Here is an 18,862-nt window from a genome sequence, read left to right on the forward strand (position 1 = left end):
CCGTGGGTCCCCACTGCCTGCCGCGAGGACGGGGCTTGGAACAAGGGAAGGGACAGGTCCTCCTGGGGCCTCCCATCCTGCGCAGCTCCAGGCTTTCAGGCCTCAAGAAGACCTAGAGGGAAGAGCAAACACGTGGGGCATCAGGAGGGCCGCATGGGACCATCCTGTCCCTGCAGAGGCACAGCAGAGAGAGGAGAGGGACCACGGAAGTTAGGAGCCCCGCTGCTGGTTTCCATCCTGGCACTGCCCTTTTCTACCTATTGGGTGAGGAGGACCCGGCTTCCCTAAAGCCTGCAGAGCCCGTAGCCCAGCGCCAGCTTCCTGCATGTGCTGCTTCATTAAAACTCCCTGTGTTAGGGGTTTTTTTTCAGTCCAAACTGTGTACCATCCATGCTGTGTCCCCGGAGGGCACAGCCCCGATTCTGGTACCCTGTGATTCATGGGAGCACGGGCTGACAACATCATGGTACATGTTGTGGTGGGGACAGTGGTGGAGGTCGGCAGAGGCCACGGGAGCACCAGGGAAGGCACTAGGCTTAGCCTGATGGGGCAGGAGGTGTCTATACCCTATTTCCCCTGCAATGCCCCTCCTCACTGGCACCAAGAAACAGCCCCAGTCTGTCCTGTGGCTGGAGGGCATGTGGGATGGTGGGAAGCTTATCAGGCCTGGGTCCTGGTCCCGGCTCTGGTACCTTGGTAAATCCCTCCAGGCCTGAGCCTTAGGTTTCTCCTCCACCAGATGGAAGGCTCGCACCTGCCGTAGAGTAATGACATGAAACAGCACCGCTGGGCACTCACCACATGCCGGGCATTGTGCCAAGCGTGTTACTGAGTTATTTCAGTTATTCTTCACAACACTGCTAGGAGGAAGGTTGTTTTTAATCTCCATTTTAAAGCTGGGAAGAGCAAGACACAGAGAGGTGGAGTAATTTGCCCAAAGTCACACAGCGAATGAACAGTAGAGTCAGGGCTCAAACCCAGGCATGCCGGCTACATTCTCAGTGCTAGCTCCAGCCCCACGGGGCAAATCCCTGTCCCCACAAGGCGATTATTATCTGCCATCCTTTTCCACCACCAGCTGCAAGGGTGGGGCTGGTCACTGAGACCCCCATGGGGAGGGGCCGCGGTTTCCCTGGGTGGGGCTCCCCGACGGGAGGACCGAGTTGGCCTTGTGTTTTGTAGGAGGAGCACCATGGAAGGTGACTGTCTGAGCTGCATGAAGTATCTGATGTTTGTTTTCAATTTCTTCATATTTGTAAGTATTCCTGGGTCTCCCAGGGCCTGCTGGGGATGGGGGCAGAGCTGGCTGCTGCTCTGAAGTAGTCACATGAGCCGTGTCCTAGGCAGGCACAGGGGCCAGCGCTAGAGGCAGGTGAACCTGCCAGCCAGGCAGTCACGGAGGGGAGGCAGCAGTGCCCACCCCACTCCGAAGAGCCCACCATTGGAGGAGACGCATTGTACACAGCCCCTGGGGTGGTTCGGCCCCTCTGGCCAGGGCAGGGGGGAGCCCAATCCCAGCCAGTCTGGGGATCTGAGCCCTGGTGGGGACTGGGGGAGGAATGAGTGAGGGTGATTAGAGGGCGACAGGAGGGAGCCCTCCCCAGCCTTATCCCCCGGAACAGTCGACAGATGCCAGAGGTGGCGGGGCTGGGCCAGTGTAGCCCCCGATGTAACTAGAAACCCCTCTGGGACTGGAAGACCTGCATCCAAATCCCAGCTCTGCCTCGCACCAGCTGTGTGATTTGAAACACATTTCACCTCTCTGAACCTCAGTCTCTTCATCTGTTAATGACCTACCTCAACAGGTTTTTTTGAAATTTAAGCAAGATTAGTTTACAAAGTGCCTGGGATGTGGTCGGCACTTGCTAGCTTAGCTCCTGTCCAACCGATCAATCCTAGGCGTGAAGGAACATACCTAGGGCCACCCACCTGCTGGCAGCCCACTGAAGGCTGTGCTCAGGCCGGTGGTCTCTCCAGGAACAGAGCCACAGTCCCAACTTCTTGGGCCCCCGCAGGCCTTCCTGTCCCAGCCTCAACCTTTGATCTCAGTGCAGCCAAGGCCTGGATTAATAAACCTCCACTCGTGTCCATTTCAGCAGCTCCAATGGATTTCCTTCCCTGCCTCATAATCCCAAAGAGCTGAGAGCCCCACAGACTGGAATTCTAGGCCCAAGGCCACCACTTTCCTAGCCGGGTGACCCCGGGCAAGCTCATTCCTCCTCCAGCCTCAGCATCCCCACCCAAATGGGGCTGGGCCCTCCTCAAAGCAGAGCTTAGCATACAGTTGTGACTCCCAGAACCCCCAGCAGCATCAAGGCGGAACAGGTGCCCTCCGTGGGAGACTGCGCAGAAAGATGCTGCCCAGCAGCTGGCAGAAATGGAGACCCTGTCCTTGGCCATTCCTGCTGGGTCTTCCCTTCTCTCTCCCCTGCTGGACCCCTCGGGCCTCCCCGCTTCCCCCCACCCTCAGCCCCAGTGGCATCTATGAATGGCCTTTCCCCAAAGCCCCCTCAGCCTGCAGACCTGCTCAGCCAAGCCAAAGCTCAGCAGTGTCCCCATCACCCCGGCTGTCAGTCCTCGCTCGGGCCTCTGAGGGCCTCGGGTCCTCCCGCCACACAAAGGGATTGCCAACACTTTACCCTGCTCAGATCCGTGGTCCCAAACTTGGGTTCTCCCCATGACAGGTCTGCTCCTGATACTTGTGTGCACCCGAGAAAAATGGAGCAGATATTTATTGAAATCTGTTAAAAGCCTTCACATCCATTCTGTCCTTTCTTCCCTGGGGCTGTCTTGGGAGGTGGGAATTTGAGTCTCCTTTTAACCGGGAAGAAGGTAAAAGGCTCAGAGAGGTTAAGCTACTTATCCAAGGTCACACAGCTATTAAGTGGCACAGCCCTTTCTCTGGACTAAGCTACCCCTCTCCAAAGATAAGTAAGACAAGGAGAGAGGTGCGCCATCCCGATGAATACATGATTAGGAAGCCTTTGAGATGCGGATTTGAGTGGGAAGCCCACTCTCAGGACGGAACCTCACTGAGAGCTCCTGTTGAGGACAATGACAATGACTTTTGTCTGTGTTTCCCCTACCCTAGCATGGGTGGTGCAGGCACTCATGCATGTTCATGGACCTTTGTTGGCTGTCGTTGGGGCTGGAGTCAGGGAGGCCGGGGATATAGCCCTGACTCTGCCGTGCACTTGCTAAGTGACCCCCTGCAGGCCTCAGTGGAACCAGAAGGTTGGACCAGATGACCTAATCTTGCAGCTCTGACATTTTAGGAGAATATAAAAGTGGCAAATAAACTCTACATGACATGGTCGTCAGCAGCCCAAGGTGGGGCCTGGGCCAGAAATTGGATGTAGAGGACGCATGCTGTACTTAAGGCCAAGGTGACTAGAAAAGTTCAAAGCAATTCAAGGCGCGGCTGGGGCACATTGGCTCACGCTGCAAATGGAAGTTTTGCCCGGCTCATGCTCAGCGCCTCTGCCCCTGGGACCCTGCTAGGGGGATGTTGGGCATAGGGAGTGTCTAACCTTCTGTCTGCCTGTTTCTCCTGCCTGCTCCCTCGACTGGCGAGCAGCTGGGCGGGGCCTGCCTGCTGGGCATTGGCATCTGGGTCATGGTGGACCCCACCGGCTTCCGGGAGATCGTGGCCGCCAACCCGCTGCTCCTCACGGGCGCCTACATCCTCCTGGCCATGGGGGGCCTGCTTTTTCTGCTCGGCTTCCTGGGCTGCTGCGGGGCTGTCCGCGAGAACAAGTGTCTGCTGCTGTTCGTGAGTACCCCAGCCCCCACCCCACCCATGGGTGTTCTGGGGGAGGAGGTTGGGGGCTGTTGACTGGCTTCCATTCAGACCGGTCCTTCCCAGACTGGAGACTGCCAATGCCAAGAGGCACCATGGAGGTCACTGCGTCCAACCCCACTCACTGTCGTCAGTGATCCTGAAGCCCCACAGGGAGCCGGTGCAGACAGGACAAGTCAGATGTTGAGCCTGGCACCTGAGCGGCCACAGGCTGCCTGCTCACCATGGCACCGCACCTGTGGGAGTGGGTTTCTTGCCGTGGCCGCCCCTGCTCCCTCCCGCTAGCGTTTGCTCCTTCCCTCAGTCAAGCGAGGGCCCTTGACTTCATGCACGCCTGGTCTGTGTCCACGCTCCAGGGAACTCAGAATGAGGTTTCAGCCGAGCAGACTGTCCTCCAGGAGTGGGACAGTCCCCAGCCTTTTCGGTTTGCCTTGGTGGCCCCAGCTTCCAGAGCCTGAAGTTTGGGCGAGATGCCCCAGGTGGAGCGGGCCTTGGCCTCCAGGTCCGAACAGCTGGCCTTTTGCAAAGCAAGGTCAACTAAGAACACTGACATTAACCATGATGTTTTCCCCTTACCTGCTTTTAAAAACTCTAACATATAACTCCTTAGTAAAACAGCCACGATAGCTATTGGATGAATTGTTCACCTTTTGGATATCCAGTTGTAAAACAGAGATGATTTGATTTCTGACAGTTTCTTATTCCGTCAATGAACAGTCCCTGAACTCCCATTACGGGGCTGCAGTTGATAAGGTGCTGAAGATGTGGCAGGGCCAGGCGTGACCTTCCCCCCCTCGGGAACAGGCACACGGGGGACAGCTGAGCCACGAGGACAAGCTGCGCTGCAGCAGGCCTGGGTTGGAGTGTGCTCCCTGCCCGTCCCCAACAGTGTGGCCCCAGGCCAGTTTCTGTACCACCCTGAGCTTTAGTTCTTCGCCTGCCGATCGGAGCCAAAGAAGGCAGGCCATGGGTGCTCTAGTTCTGCCCTCCCGTGGGCTGTGGTGCTTTGGGCCTTGCATCCTTTCCTGTCCTTGGCGGGTGGGTCTTCTCTCCTCTAAGAGGTCCCGTGGGCCCCCAGGACTTGGAGAATTTCTGGGCTGAGCCCAGTCCCACTACAGGGTAAGTCAAAAACAGCCCTGCCTAGAGAAGTATGTGCGTGGCTGGGTCAGCTTGCAGACGCCCCGTAGGTGGGTGGGTAGGTGGGTTGGCAGGAGGGTGGGAGTTAAGAAACAGACCTGGGATGGTCATGCGGTGGGCGAGGCTTGGCGGGTCGGTCCCGTGGATGAGCCAGCACCCAACAGCACAGGGGGCAGGGACCTGGCACCCTGCCTCCGCCCCAGATGAGAACACAATGTACGGCCCCCATTGGTGTCACAGTGAGATGCCCCACATCCAGACAGGAAGTGAGGTCAGCCGAGAAATAAGTGACAGGGAGCCTGGGTCCATTGGCCATTCAATAGCACAAACACTGCAGACTTTTCACTTGCAGAGAAACAAAGGAAACTGTGAGTGCCCCCTGGTAGAACCCTGGCTACGGTGCCTAGAAAAGTCCTGCCTGGGGAGCCCGAGGGGGCATTAAAGGGAGCTGGGATATGGGACCCAGGACACACCAGCCTCCCTCTCCCCCTCCTCACCTCGGCCCCCAGGGGCTCACTTATTGTTAATGGGCTCAGCTCTGAGCCAGGACAGGAAGCCAGGCTGGTGCTCTTGGCCCAGGCAGGCTGGGGCCGCCCTCGCCTCTCAAGTCTCCTCCAGCTAAGTGGCTCCCTGCGAACCTGCCAGCTACACAAGAACATCATCTCTCCTGTGCTTTTGGAACATAAGACCGAGCCCCGGGGACAGAAAATTTGCCCAGAGTTCTCCCTGAGAGAGCTTCATCCTGGCTGGAGGCCGGGTCTTTTCCACTGAGCCTGACTGCAGGCCCTCCCATCCCGTCCCCTCCCTTGTCCCTTTGTCCCACTCTGCTCTGCCTGTCTGTATGTGACACCCACTCTTCTCTCACTGCCTCTGTTGCCCTGCCTCTCCATCTCTGTCTTTCTCCTGATCTCTTCTTCTATTCCTGCACGATTTCCTGTCCCTCTCCTGGACTCTCCCTGCCCCTCTCTCTACTCCCCCTGCCTGCCCTCCCCTCTTCTCCCCTACGCCTCTCCTCTCTCCAAGGCACAGTGTGGCTCAGGGGCAGGGACACTTGCAGCCAGTTCTCCTGTCTCCCAGACCAAGGCTGGTGCAGGGGCTCCTAACCTGGAATAGACTCAGAGAGTCCAAAATTCACCTAAAATTATGGGCAAAATGTTATGTCAGCCTGTGTGTGCGTGTGCCTTGTGTGTCCATGGGTTGTGTGCATGTATGTTGCACATGTGTTGGTGTGTGTATGTTGTACTGCATTGTACAAGCATTGTGTACACTGCATTATGTGCTTACACGCCTGTGATGCATGTGCATGGGTGCACTTATGTGTACATGTGCATGTGTTGTACATGCGTGTGCACATGTGTGTTGTGTATGTGCATGCATATGTGTGTTGTGTACATGGGGTTGTGGAGGGGTTGTGTGAGTGTTTCTGGGGAAAGGTACCACAGCTCCTGGCAGCTTTTCAAAAAGGTTCACGACCTAAGCGATAGGAAGAACCATTTCTCTCTTCCAACCTGAACCTGGTGGCTGTGTGGCATTTCCAGCTGAAGCAGGCACAGAGTCTCACCCCTGGCAGCCTCTGAGATCCTTCTAGATGCCTTTGATCACCACCCCCCAGCCTACCAGAAGAGAAAGAAGGCTTGTCTTGAGAGGGGCCAGGAGAGAGCAACTTTAGCCACCCCAGGAAGCCCACGGAGGAAGGAGGCCTGGAGACGGGGCTGTCTGGGTGTCCCCTTCCCTCTGCTCTGAGGCTGCAGTCCCACAGGGCCAGGGACAATTAGTCTGATGACCAGATCACCTGGTGATTAATTTATCTAAAGCTCCATTTCCCAAACGCTCCTGTTGATCAACATTACAGCATTCGCGTACAACAGACGATTCCCGCCTGTTACTGTAGATTGTGGGGCAGCCCCTTCTCCCATTTGGTTACTTTTGGGCATCTCAAGGAGTTTTTCTTTTTGGCCGACTAATTTGAAGATGGTGATTTTTAAAAAATATTTTATAACACAGCCATGCTAAATTGGAAAAGAGAACAGTAAAAAAGAGATAAGTGTATTCAAAAGAGATAAATGAGCTGAATTGTACATGCAGTATGTAAATTTTGTAAATATTTATTAGACATGAGAGCGGGAAGCAGACGTTGCCCACAAGCAGATGGCTTAGAAAAGCCTGGAAATGCTCACAAGTAGGCAAAACAGCAATTTCTGCCCTTTGCTAATTCTCCATCCTAAGCAGTGTTGTAAATTAGAGGTTCAGGAATCACCGACAGCTGTGTCTTAGGCAAATGGATGCAAACACTGGGAGAAGCCCTGACTAGGGAGCCCCGGGGAGCACAGAGCAAGCCCTGTGGCTGGGTCCAGGGACTCCCCCAAATAGCCAGTGGGGGGCGAGAGAAGGGCACGTTGGCGGAAGTGGCATTGTTACTCATGTCACCACCACGGCCCTGCACTTTCCTTCGCATGATTCATGCCCCCACAATACTCAAGTCGCCCCTCGGTCCCTGTGCTTGGGGAGCCCACTGTCCGCAGTCCATGAGTTACCGGGTTCATTATTTCATTTCATCTCCTGATGCTTTTGTGCAACGTAAACTCCATGAAGATGGGGACTGCGCCTGCCTTGTATGTACTTGTTTGCCAATACCTAGCATGGTGCCAGCACAGAGTGGGCACTCAATAAACAGCCTGGAACGAAGGAACAGAGAGAAGCTATCAGAGGTGTGGGTAAGAGTGTGGGCTCTGGAGTCAGAAAAGCTTGTGTTCCAGCCCCTGCTCTGCCACTTCCTGGCTGTGTGACCCAAGGCTTGTTATTTAACCTCTCTGAACCTCAGATTCCGCATACATAAATGAGGATGATAATGCCCTCTTCCCAGCCATAGTGTTGTGTTCATGATCCAGTGAGAAAATGTGTGTCTTTCTTGGCTCTGTCCTGGCACGCGTAAGCCTTGATAAACGGAAAACTAGAAGAACTGGGGTGGAACCACAAGAGACTTTGCAGGCCACTGGAAAGTCCTAAGGCCTGAAGGCGCTCACGGCTTCCGAGGTAACGTGGTGCTAAGAGGCTGTGTTCTGGCAGCGGAGCTCCCGTGGTTAAGCCCCAGGTGTGCGCCCTGCCAGCTGTGCCGGTTGGGCTCGGGTACTAGGTGCCCCCAGAGTTACCATCCCCATCGTAAAACGCGGGCCGCTGAGAGGGAGCGATGAAATGACACTGGCACCGTCCACAGTCTAGGTCGTCAGTGCTTGGTGGGCGGATGGTAGCTAGCGCTGTTTTCCAGAGGACGCCCCCACACTGGCTCTTGCCTTCAGGAAGGCTGCGCCTCCTGCTGGCTCCCGGCAACCGCGTCACGCCCGCATTCTCTCGCTGAAGCCACGCTGAGTCACCCTGGGTCGCGCAGGCACACTGCAGAGCGACGGGCACAGAGCGCGTGGGGCTTGCGCGCCGCCTCCTCCACAATGTGCGCCCGTCCGAGCCGAGGCTGCGGGCGCGCCGGCTCAGCCACACTGCCGTGGCCGGAAACCGTCCCCGAGGCCGGTCCTTGCCAGCCTGGGGGCCTGCCAGCGGCTGCGGCGAGGACAGAGGGTGGGGGGGCTCCTTGTGGAGGCGCTGTGCAGTGGAACCGGATGACCATCCATCATCGGCCAACGGAGGTGCCAGGACCCCTGCCAGGGGCCTCCATCACCGTCACAGGAGGAGAGACGGCGGAGGTGGAAAACACATCACTCTGGCCACTCAGCCTGGGAGTCAGCCAGCCTCACGGAAGTGAGACCTGTGTGGGTTTCAGCTGGGGACAGCTTGCCCTGGGCGCAGGAGCCCCTTGGTCACACGCCACTCTGGTTGGGGAACTCTGCTCCCCTGACCTCAGCCCAAAGTCACTCCCCCTTCAGAAAGTGCAGGAGCGCCTGGCCTGGGGCACGGACCCCAGCAGGCCGCCCGCTGACCTGTCGGGATGGGCCCCTCGGCTGGGAAGAGTCACTGACAGACCAGTCCCTGAGCCTCGCTCTCCTGCTCTCGACGCTCTGCATAGGAGGAGAGGATTGGCTCTGAGCCTTTCGAGCTTCACCCTTTCAGTCCAGTCATTTCCATTTTCCGGCTTCAGTTTCCTCCACTGTGGAAAAGGGGAAAACCCAACAGAAAAGGGACCGTGGGGACAGCAGCGGGTGCCGGTGCCCGGCGTCCTCTGTGGGACCAGAAGCCTGTGTTGGAGCCGCTGGAACCTGGCGAGACCCTCGGGAAGCCTCATGCCCCGAGGAGCATCCCAGGGATGTAGCCGAGCTTGACGTTACGGCCGGGGACAGGCCAGCGCGCCGGCTTAGGGACGGGGAGAGACCAGATCCACACCCAGCGCTGGCTGCTCTGTTCACGCGGGGGCTTCTCTCTGGGTTTGGACATTTCAAAAAATACAACCCATTTCACAGGCCTCGGAGATATTTTATGTCCGTGTCCTGGGTGGACATTCTCTAAATCTGTCCTGGGCTCCCCCTGCAGTGGCCCACAGCCCACGCAGTCTGGAGACACCTTGGGACCTCCACAGGACAGCCGCCGGTGGAGCTGAAAAGTCAGGGAGGGAACGTGACTGGGGTCTCCCTGGGGTGGGGATGAAGTGACAGAATCCTTCTTGTGACCTAGAGACACACACATTCCAGGAGAGAGACCCCCGAAGGCACCGTCAGCGGCCCGAAGGTGTCTGTGAAGAAGCCAGTGCTGAGTGTGTCAGCGAGAGCCGGGCTACTGGGGGTCACAGAGGGGCTGGCGTCCCCGCGCCCTCTGTACTGCGATGGCCGCAGCACCAAGCTCTGCCCAGCCTCGTCTGCAACATGGGAAACACTGTCACACCCGTTATGTCATTATTTCCCACAGTGAACCCCAGGAAGTGGGTGGCAGCACCCCCATTTTACTGATGAGGAAACCAAGGCTTGAGGGGTTTGAGTGACTGTCCCACATCACACAAGGCCGGGAGGGACCTGAGGTGTCCCAACATGAAGCCCGGCACCCTTTGCCTCCCTGCAGCCTGGCACGTCCGGCGCAGGTGGGCACGTCTGAGCCGGTGACCCCAGGGAGCAGATGGGGGCAGCTGCCAGGTGCCTGGGCAGGTGTTTAAGAACCAGTCCCTGCACGCACTGGGGACTGCATCCTCTGCTGGTGCTTTCCAGGTGCGATGACAACGGACTTTGCAGATGCCAAGGACACCAGCGATGCTGAGTAATGAAGGCAAAGCCACTTCCACTTCCTTCTGCCCAGCAGCCCCGGCCCAAAAGAGCATCCGTGACACCCGGGGCCTGAGACACAGCAGGTGGCAAGGTCTTCGTGGCGAGCCCCTCACTCACGGGCTCATTCACCCGCTAACGGTCTCGCATCGACACGGTGCTGTCGGGCATCAGGGGAGGCAGCGAGCCGAGTTACAGCCCCCGAGTTAGTGCCGTGCCCAGGGAGGTCCCTCTGCTGGGCCTGTCGTGCGGGGAGCCCAGGGGAGCGAGGTCTGGAAAAACGAAGACCTGGTGGGCTGGGGAGGGAGGCGCCTTCCTGGCAGAGGTCGCGCGGCCTGCGAGGGCCCCCAAACAAGAGACATCAGGGCTAACTTGGGGAACATCAGTAAGTTCAGTGAGTGGAGCGGAGGGGCTGTGTCAGTCAGATATCAGCCTCCTGGCCTCTGGGTTTTAGGGTTCTGGTAGTCGAACCACTTTCTCTCCGATCTTGCTCCTTTATTCCTGCTGAAGATCAGTGTGGCCTCGCCACTTCCCGTGGGAGCCAGACGCAGTGGGGCAGAGAGAGGTGTCCCTGGGCTGGTGAGGCGGGGAAAGCCAGCTGGGGACCCCAAGGAGCTCAGGGTCCCGCAGCTTATACAAGCCACATGGAAGGAGGGCCACCCGGAGGGGCCCAAAGGGGTTTCATCAGCGATCTTCAAGGGCCGCTGCGTAGGGTGGTTCCGGCTGCACACCCTCTAAGGGCTACCATTTGCATGGAAGATATATTTATTTGTTTACTTTTTTCATGTGTTTATTACAACCTGTTGACTCCAAGGATGGGTCGTTCATGTGCGTGTTGTGAAACACGTCTGGCTTATGGCAGTGGAGCGTCTTAATCTTACAAAAGCAGTATACTGTCTACCAGGTCAATTGTGTGACAGATGGAAGCCAGGGGCTGCCCTGTCCCCTTCCTGCCTGCCCTCTGGCTCACGAGCCGTCCCCTCTCTCTGCAGTTCTTCCTGTTCATCCTGATCATCTTCCTGGCGGAGCTCTCAGCGGCCATCCTGGCCTTCATCTTCAGGGAAAATGTAAGTGCTGGGCCCGGCCCTCCCACCCCTGCTGCTGGCGCAGGGCTGGTGGCCATGCAGGGCCAGCCTCTCCCCTCCCCTGCTGAAAGGGTCTCACAGGCTTGGCTGCCTCATCCCTGCATTTCCAGCCCAAATCCTGACTCACCAGCCCAGCCAGGCCCCGCAGCCCAGAGAGAGACCCCAGGGAGCCTCTTCCTGCTAGGGCTTTTCCAGAAGGTCACGGAGTCAAGAGGCTCTTAAAGGATCTCTGCTCTCAAAGCATCTGGTGCAATCCCATACCCGATTCTGGAATCTTCCCTTCTACACCTTGCCTGGCAACAGCCCGGCAATAGTCGTCAGACAGTCAGAATAGGCAGGAGAGGCTGTTCCCGAGCCCTGGAACGTGCTGTGTAGGAAGGAGCACAGGCAGGGTGCTCCCAGATACGGCCCTGGCTGGTGTCCTCTTTGGGCAACTTGGCCCCACAGGCCACCTTGCTCCAGAGATTTCAACCACCTGGGGCACCAGCTCCGTCCCCTGAATCCACTAGAGAGGGCACCACAGCCAAAGGGGACCTGGGAACAAGCAGGAGGGGGAGGGGTGCAGGGGCAGGAGACACACTGGCCATGGGGGTCTGGGAAGCAGGTAGCCGGCACAGAGGGGAAGTGGAGGCGGCAGCCGCTTGTGGGCAGAGGATGGCATCCAGATGGTCTCCCTCTGCTGGGCACCGCCCAGGGTACCGCCCTTCCACTGCCGCGGGAGGAGGGTGTTTGGACCTCAAGAGGGTATTCTGAGAGTAGGAGCGACTTGCAAGGACATCTCTGGAAACTGTGGGTGTACAGAGTCCCTGCCCCACACTGTAGCTTCTTCAGGGCCTGGGACCTGGGGGCCTCTGCTTGGCTGTGTCTGGGGAACAGCTCGGGGGAAGGGGTTGCAGAAGGGCAAGCCCCCCACCGAGATAAGTCCTCCCTCTGGGGAGAGCTGCAGGCTGAGCCCGGGTCTCAGCCGCTCTGGCCTTGGGTTTGCTGAGGGGTGTGTGTGTCACGTTGGGGGTCAGGGGCCTGTCCCAAGCTAGCTTAGGAGAGTCCCAAGAGGCCTGGCACCAGGACGTGGAGGCCCTGGCTCTCACTCCCCCACCCCACAGGCGATGCAAGGAGAGGTGAGCGAGGGGCCACACTGCCTGGTCTCAGCCCACCCTCTCTCTCTGCGCCCCCGCAGCTCACCCGAGAATTCTTCACCAAGGAGCTCACCAAGCACTACCAGGGCAATAACGACACGGACGTCTTCTCTGCCACCTGGAACTCGGTCATGATCACAGTGAGTGACCACCCCGCCAACTCCTGCCCCCGGATGCTGTGAGCGTTCAAAACCACAGTGTCCAGTGTTCACGCACCAGACATGAATAACCGATCAGGGCGCACTCCCCCCAGGCCTGGCCCTGGCATCAGCATCCACGCAGCATTGCAGGCCGCTGGCCACAGTCCCAGCTCGGGATGAAGCCTGTTTGCTATCCCTGTCTCGGGTCCTCAAGCAAAAGTCATCGTCATTGACGATAACCATAGCAACTGCTTAGTGGGTACTTACTAAGTGCCCAGTGAGGTAGCAGTTGGTACCCCACCCCTGTTTACAGATGAGGACACTGAAGGCCCAGAGAAACTGAGTGACTCTCCTGTGGTCACACAGGAGGCAGGCGGAGCCAGCCCACACTGGATCCTCTGTCCCAGCTCCGTCGCAGAGGCTGTCTGTCCTCTGCCCTCTGTGTCCAGCCCCTGCCCGCAGACCCTTGTCTTTGCTCTCCTCCTAGTTCGGCTGCTGTGGGGTCAACGGGCCCGAAGACTTTAAGTTCGCGTCAGTCTTTCGACTCTTGACGCTGGACAGCGAAGAGGTGCCGGAGGCCTGCTGCCGGCGAGAGCCCCAGAGTCGGGACGGGGTCCTGCTGAGCAGGGAGGAGTGCCTCCTGGGGAGGAGCCTGTTCCTCAACAAGCAGGTACCCGCGAGGCAGGGGAGCTGGCCCTCCGGGACTTGGGTGGCCAGAAATGGGGGGGAGCTGATACTGGCCCAGAGGGTACGAAGCCCCTCCAGGAATCCCAGGGAAGCGTTGGCCGTGGTATAAGATTCCTGCACCTGGACGTGGGCTGATGGAGGCTCCATCCAGGCTCCTGAGATCCAACCAAAGTGGGGAAGGATGAGGGTGGCAGATGGTCCGGGCTGAAGTGGGCATTTGGGCTGGGGTTAAGGGGTGAGTAGGAGTTTTCCAGTGTTTCCTGAGCTTCTGACAATGCAGTCTGGGGAGGAGGGGCAGAAGCAGAATTGCACAGTGGGGCCTCCTTAGCCATGCACCCTCTTTTGGAGGAAGCTCACATTTGCCATGTGGGGGCACCCTCTGGCCCTAAGGGAGCAAGGTCTCCCCGACCTGACCCTCCAAGGTCAGAGAGGTTCCTAGACTCTCTGCCCCTCTTGTAGCCCATGGATGTCACCTCAGCCTAAGAAGAAAGGTTTCCCTTCCTGCATGTGCCACCTCTAGGGGAAAGAAGGGCTCGGCTTTGGTCCCCACCCTGTGAGACACACAGTGCCCCTGTACTTGATCCGCCTCCTTCCCACTGACCAGCCCCACCCCTCAGCTGGGGAGCGGGGAGGGGTGGACCAGGGTGACCTGAGCCCACACCCCAGGCCCCTCACTTGATTAGGCCTTTAATGAGGGTCTCATGGGAGAGTTCCAGATGCAAGAGACACAGCAGGGGACAGGAGACAAGGCCCCTGCTCCTGCAGAGCTCACGGTCTAGAGGAAGGAGATGATGAACAAGCAGCAAATAAAAAGTAATAATTTCACATGGTAATGATTGCTATGAAGAAAATAAAACCAGATGGTGGCTAGAATGGGCCTGGGGTGGGGGTGGGGGTGCAGGACAGGCTTCTTAGAGTCCCAGAGGCGGTGGCAGTGAGCAGAGGCCTGACTCCTGGGGCCCTTTCCAGCCTCAGCTCTGCTCCAACTCGGCACCGGTCCCTGCACCTGCCCATGGCACATCAAAGGGTTCGTGAGGCCCCAAGGGCCACATTCCTCTGCCCCTCATAGTCCTGCCTTCCTGCATTGTAGGGGAGAGACACAAAGAGAGAACCAAGCCCCTGGGATCAGGCCGCTGTGGCTTGGGGCAGGGAGAGCTACCGCAGGGGCTCAGTCACAGAGACCCGCCATGGGGAGCGGCTCAGGATATGGGGGCGGGGAGTTGGGCTTCAACGTCAGGCAGGGCTGAGCTGGTACCTGCTAAGTTGCCTTCACTGAGACGCCCTCTCTGGACCTCAGGTTTCCCATACCATGCAGAGACTGCTGGCTGTCCCCAAGCTCCATTCACTCCTTCCTCACTGGGTAGAAGCTGCACTTCCCAGCCTCCCTTGCAGCTAAGCCTTGTAACCGAGTTGTAGCCAACGGGAGGTGAGCAGAGGTGATTCCTGCAACTTGAGTCACTTCCTTAAGAGGAAGCGCTGTGCCCACCACTCCTCCTTTCCCCATGGCTGGAGTGCAGCTGTGGTATGGTGACAAGCCATCCGGGACCTTGCAAAGGAGAGTGGCCCCTATGATGGCAGAGAATCCAGAGACACAGAGCCTGGGCCGATGACAGCTCCATCCATGGAGCAGAGCAGGTCACCACAGCTTAGGATTCGATGTGAGCGACAAAGGAATTTCTAGCTTGTTGAAGGAGCTGTCACTGGGAAAGCCTATTGCCCGTAGGAAAACCTATATCCTTCCAATGCTACTTGCAAATTTCCAGGGAGGCTTCGCGTGGGCCCTGCTCCTTTGGGTGTCATCAGACACGCTTCCCATTTCTAGACTCTTCCTGCGGTAGGACGGCTCCCTCCGTCTCCTGGGCGTGGCTTCCAACCCGCTCCCTGCACAGCCCCATTAGTTCCTCACAGTGACTCAGCTCCTCACGAGGACGGTCCATGATTGACTTCTGGGGTTTCTTTTCTGAGATACTCACATCCCTTCTGAGCATCTTCCCTGTTAAAAGCCTCTGCCGTGGGACTGCCTCTGTCTGTTTTCCCTCCAAAGCCCACTTCCCTGAAGCCCGGGGTGCATGTCTGACTGCAGTGGCCCCCGGTGGTGGCGAGGGGGGTGGGATGCTGGAGGGGCCTCTTTGGGGGGTGCGTGCAGGGACACGTGGCGTGGCCACCTTGGCACTCTGGCTGCTCTGGGGGGTTAGGGATGTGCCTGCGTGGACAGGGGGTTTCAACTCTGATCCCAATGAGAAAGGATGAAGGGTCAGACCAGGGTAATGGTTGTGGGGACAGAGAGTGGTGTATGGATCCGAGAAACATTCAGGAAGGAAAACCTACCAGCCTCGGTGGTGGCTCAGCTCTGGGAGAGGAAGGAGGAGGAGGTGCTGAGGATGACCCTGTAGTTTCGGGTTTGGGGGAAGATCTGGGATCTGGTTTGGGGCATGTCGAGCATGAGGTGCCTTTGGAATAGCCAAGCAGAGGGGCCCAGCGGGCAGATGAGTACACGGGGTGGAGCTTGGAGGGGAGGGGTCCATGCTAGGGATATACACGTGGGAGTTGTTGCACGTGGGTGGTCACTGTGGGGTGACCAGGCCCAGCTGCCCCTGTCAGATCAGGTGGGGTGGTGGCCGTGGGTGGGAGCAGGGGGCGGGGCTGTGGCCTCCCCACAGAATCGGGGACAGCACTGGCAACATCCCCCATGGTTAGGGGATCGCAGCCTGGGGGCAGGCTGGGGAGGGAGGGTCCCCTCCCTGTGTGTCACTGGGTGGCGGCCGGGGGAAACCCAGGAATGCAGGCGAGAGTCCCGGGCTGGGGGGCGGGGAGAGGGGGGGACCAGGGACCTGGCCCACGGGAGGGAGAAACGAGCCTTCCCGGTGCCGGGCTCCGTTTCCCTTTGGAACAGGAGAGGCTTGGGATCCTCCTCAGTGTGAATCCTGGCCCCCTTCCTCCTTTTGTGTGACCCTGAGCAAGCTACCACCTGCTCTCTCCCTCCTCCTCCTCGTAGGTAAATGCAGTAAACCCCGCTGTAATGGGGAGTAAATGAGAAAGAGCCCATGAGGCCCCAGCAAAGTTGGTGACAGAGTGGACACTCCCCAAGTGTGGGTGGCATCGGCCTGTCCACTCCTCGACCCCCGCCAAGGGTGTCTCAGTGCCTGGGAAGCCCCTGTCGGCCAACCTCGTCTGCTTGCTTCAGTCCAGGGAACTGAAGGGTCTTTTGGTGCCAAACTGTGACGAGGAACTGAGCAGGCAGGGCCTCAGGTGCCACGCGGCAGGGCTCGGGATGCCAGCCTTCTGCTGGGCCAGGTCCCCCGCATCTTGCCAGTTTCCCCGGGTGAGGCATGTCAGAGTCAATTTCATGCTTCTCCTGTCCCCTTGTGTGTGGGGGGGTGTGCACATGCGCATTGTCTTGCCTTGCAGTGACACTCCAGCACTTGGGACAAACCCACATACCCCACTCTGTGCTCAGACACCTTCTACCACTCGGGATCTGCTCAGAGAGGGGCGCGGAGACAGGGGGGATATCCCAGCAGGGTTGGGGAGCTTGCGCATGCCAGCGGTGCTTTATCTGTGGCGTCTCATCGCGTCCTCAGCCCAGTCCTATGAGGTAGTTAGTCTGAACAGCCCCATTTCATAGATGGGGCAACTGGGGCAGAGGAAGAGTGAGTAAGCAGCCCAAGGTCACACGGTAAACAAGTGGCACGGCTGGGCTGGGACCCCAGGCAGCTGGGCTCCAGGGCCCCGTGTGTAACAGTGACCACATACCGCTCCCTGCTGGGCCATTGCTGCTCCCCATCTGGACAGCCTCGTGAAGAGCTTTACAAGCCCGGCGTGTGTGTTGGGGTTGGGGAGGTGACCTGTGTCGTGGCTGGCCTGGCGGGCACGTGGCATGCTAAGGGGATTACGGGAGGCCACAAGCATCCGCCTCCAAGGCTGATCCCAAGACAACCCATCTCCCTCTCCTCCCCTCCAGAGCAGGTCAGCTTTTTGCTGTTACTGTTCTACGTAGTGGAATTCTGGTGCTTTAAAAAATTGCTAAACAGAGGGTTTGAGGTCAGCCTCAGCTCTGGTCTGCAGACAGATCCAGGATGGCCCCAGGCCTGGCTGGGTGGATGGGGCTCCCCTGCCAACCCTGAAGGGACCCCCAGCCACACTGGCTTCCCCACCAGCTAGCCTGGAGTTAGGGCCCCCTGGGCTGCCCTCAGGGCTGTGACCCAGTCATACCGCCCTCGTCTGGGCTCCCAGTGACACAGCTGAGACAAGGCCTGAGTGTTCAGCTGAGAACTTTTTCCTTGTTGTCATCTCTGGACCTGGGGTATCTCAAGGCCCGGCCACAGCAGGGGGATTAGAAATCACCTGGGGCATCTCCCATAATGCCGGTTCCTGGGGTTCATGCTAGACCCACTGATCCAGAGTCTTGGCGGTGAGGCCTTGTCATCTGCCTTGTCAACCACCTCCCGGATGATCCAGATGCACACTCAGCACTGTGGACCCGGAGGATTGTGCTGGTGGGGTCTGTTTCTATTTGGAGACATCCTGCGTGCTCTGTGGGGCTCCCAGGAGGGCCTGCGGGGGCCTTCCCTGCCCTGCTCCTGGTCGGCCTCCACCAGGCAGGCACGAAGACACACGCTGGCCACTGCTCCAGGTCAGGCCCTGCTGCCACCTGCCTAGGTGCAGCCTCCTCCATTCTGCTTCCGGCCAGAGAGGCCGGGCTGCTGCGTGGTTGACAACAGGCGGGTGGAGCAAGGGAGCACCCAGGAATCCCAGGTCTCAACAGAGCCCCAAACCAGCAACAGTCACCCAGCGAGGACTGGGCAGGATCCCTCACCCCAGGGACTTCTTTCCCTGCAGGTTCTCTGGCCGGGCCCAAAGACTATGCACACTCTTACGAAAGAAAGAAAATTCTCCCCCTTTGAATACACATTTCATTCAGAGCAACCACCATGCATCAGCCTCTGTGGTCAGCACGGGGGTGGGGGCGGTGTCATGGACACAAAGGTGACAGAGATGCGTGCGCTCAGGGTCATGGACTGGCAGCTCCTGGCTGTGCGCTGGCACTCTTGTGCTCTCTGTCCCCCCACCCCACCCCCCTCTATCTGTGGCTGTGTCTCTCTTTCTATCTCAGTTTATACATCTCCAGGACTGCTGCAGAAAGCAGTGACAGCATGGGAATTAGGTTCCTTTGGAGGGGGCCCTATGGGCTAGGCTGGTCCCGGAAGGCTGCCTGGAGGAGGTGAGATGTTAGCAAGGTTTTGATGGGTGAACAGTTTTTTTTAGGGCAGAGGCTAAAAACTTCGGCAGCCAGGCAGATGATGAGAAAGAGTTGGTGGGGGCAGGAGGGGACAATAGGGAATGAGGAGACTGTGGCCCCCAGGAGCACCTATCCCATCTGAGGGGAGCAGCTGCTAACAGTGCTGACGTGGAAAGGATGGCTTGTCTTGCTGGATCTGATTTTTCCAGAGCAGCAGGAAGTCCAGATATTTGTGGGAAATTTCCCAGGATCCCAGTCACTGCGGTAGCTACGTGAAAAGGGTCTGTGGCTGACCAGGCCGCGGGCTGAGTGGATGGGGGTCTTTGGTGCGATGCTGCCAAATCGCTGTGTCGATGGGTCTCCTGCCTCCCACCTGCTCCCCACCTCCCTGTCCCAACTGCAGTTGGGTAGGGTAAGCCTGCTGCTGCCAGAGCTCTGGGGCCA

The 18,862-nt window shown here is 58.4% G+C and overlaps 1 protein-coding gene across 4 annotated transcripts in view; it reads left to right on the forward strand.

Moving 5' to 3' along the window:
* TSPAN18 (tetraspanin 18) overlaps positions 1 to 18,862 on the forward strand; it is a 176,337-nt gene that overhangs the window by 152,589 nt on the left and 4,886 nt on the right. For all 4 annotated transcript variants that reach the window (XM_045557871.1, XM_045557872.1, XM_045557870.1 and 1 more), the window contains 5 exons: positions 1,183 to 1,255; positions 3,578 to 3,772; positions 11,124 to 11,198; positions 12,394 to 12,492; positions 12,980 to 13,162. In XM_045557871.1, the coding sequence (XP_045413827.1) occupies positions 1,193 to 1,255; positions 3,578 to 3,772; positions 11,124 to 11,198; positions 12,394 to 12,492; positions 12,980 to 13,162 (615 nt within the window). In that variant the 5' untranslated portion in view covers positions 1,183 to 1,192. The remainder of the gene's footprint in view (positions 1 to 1,182; positions 1,256 to 3,577; positions 3,773 to 11,123; positions 11,199 to 12,393; positions 12,493 to 12,979; positions 13,163 to 18,862) is intronic.

The sequence above is a fragment of the Lemur catta genome, chromosome 7 (genome assembly GCF_020740605.2).
Source record: "Lemur catta isolate mLemCat1 chromosome 7, mLemCat1.pri, whole genome shotgun sequence".
Taxonomy (NCBI): domain Eukaryota; kingdom Metazoa; phylum Chordata; class Mammalia; order Primates; family Lemuridae; genus Lemur; species Lemur catta.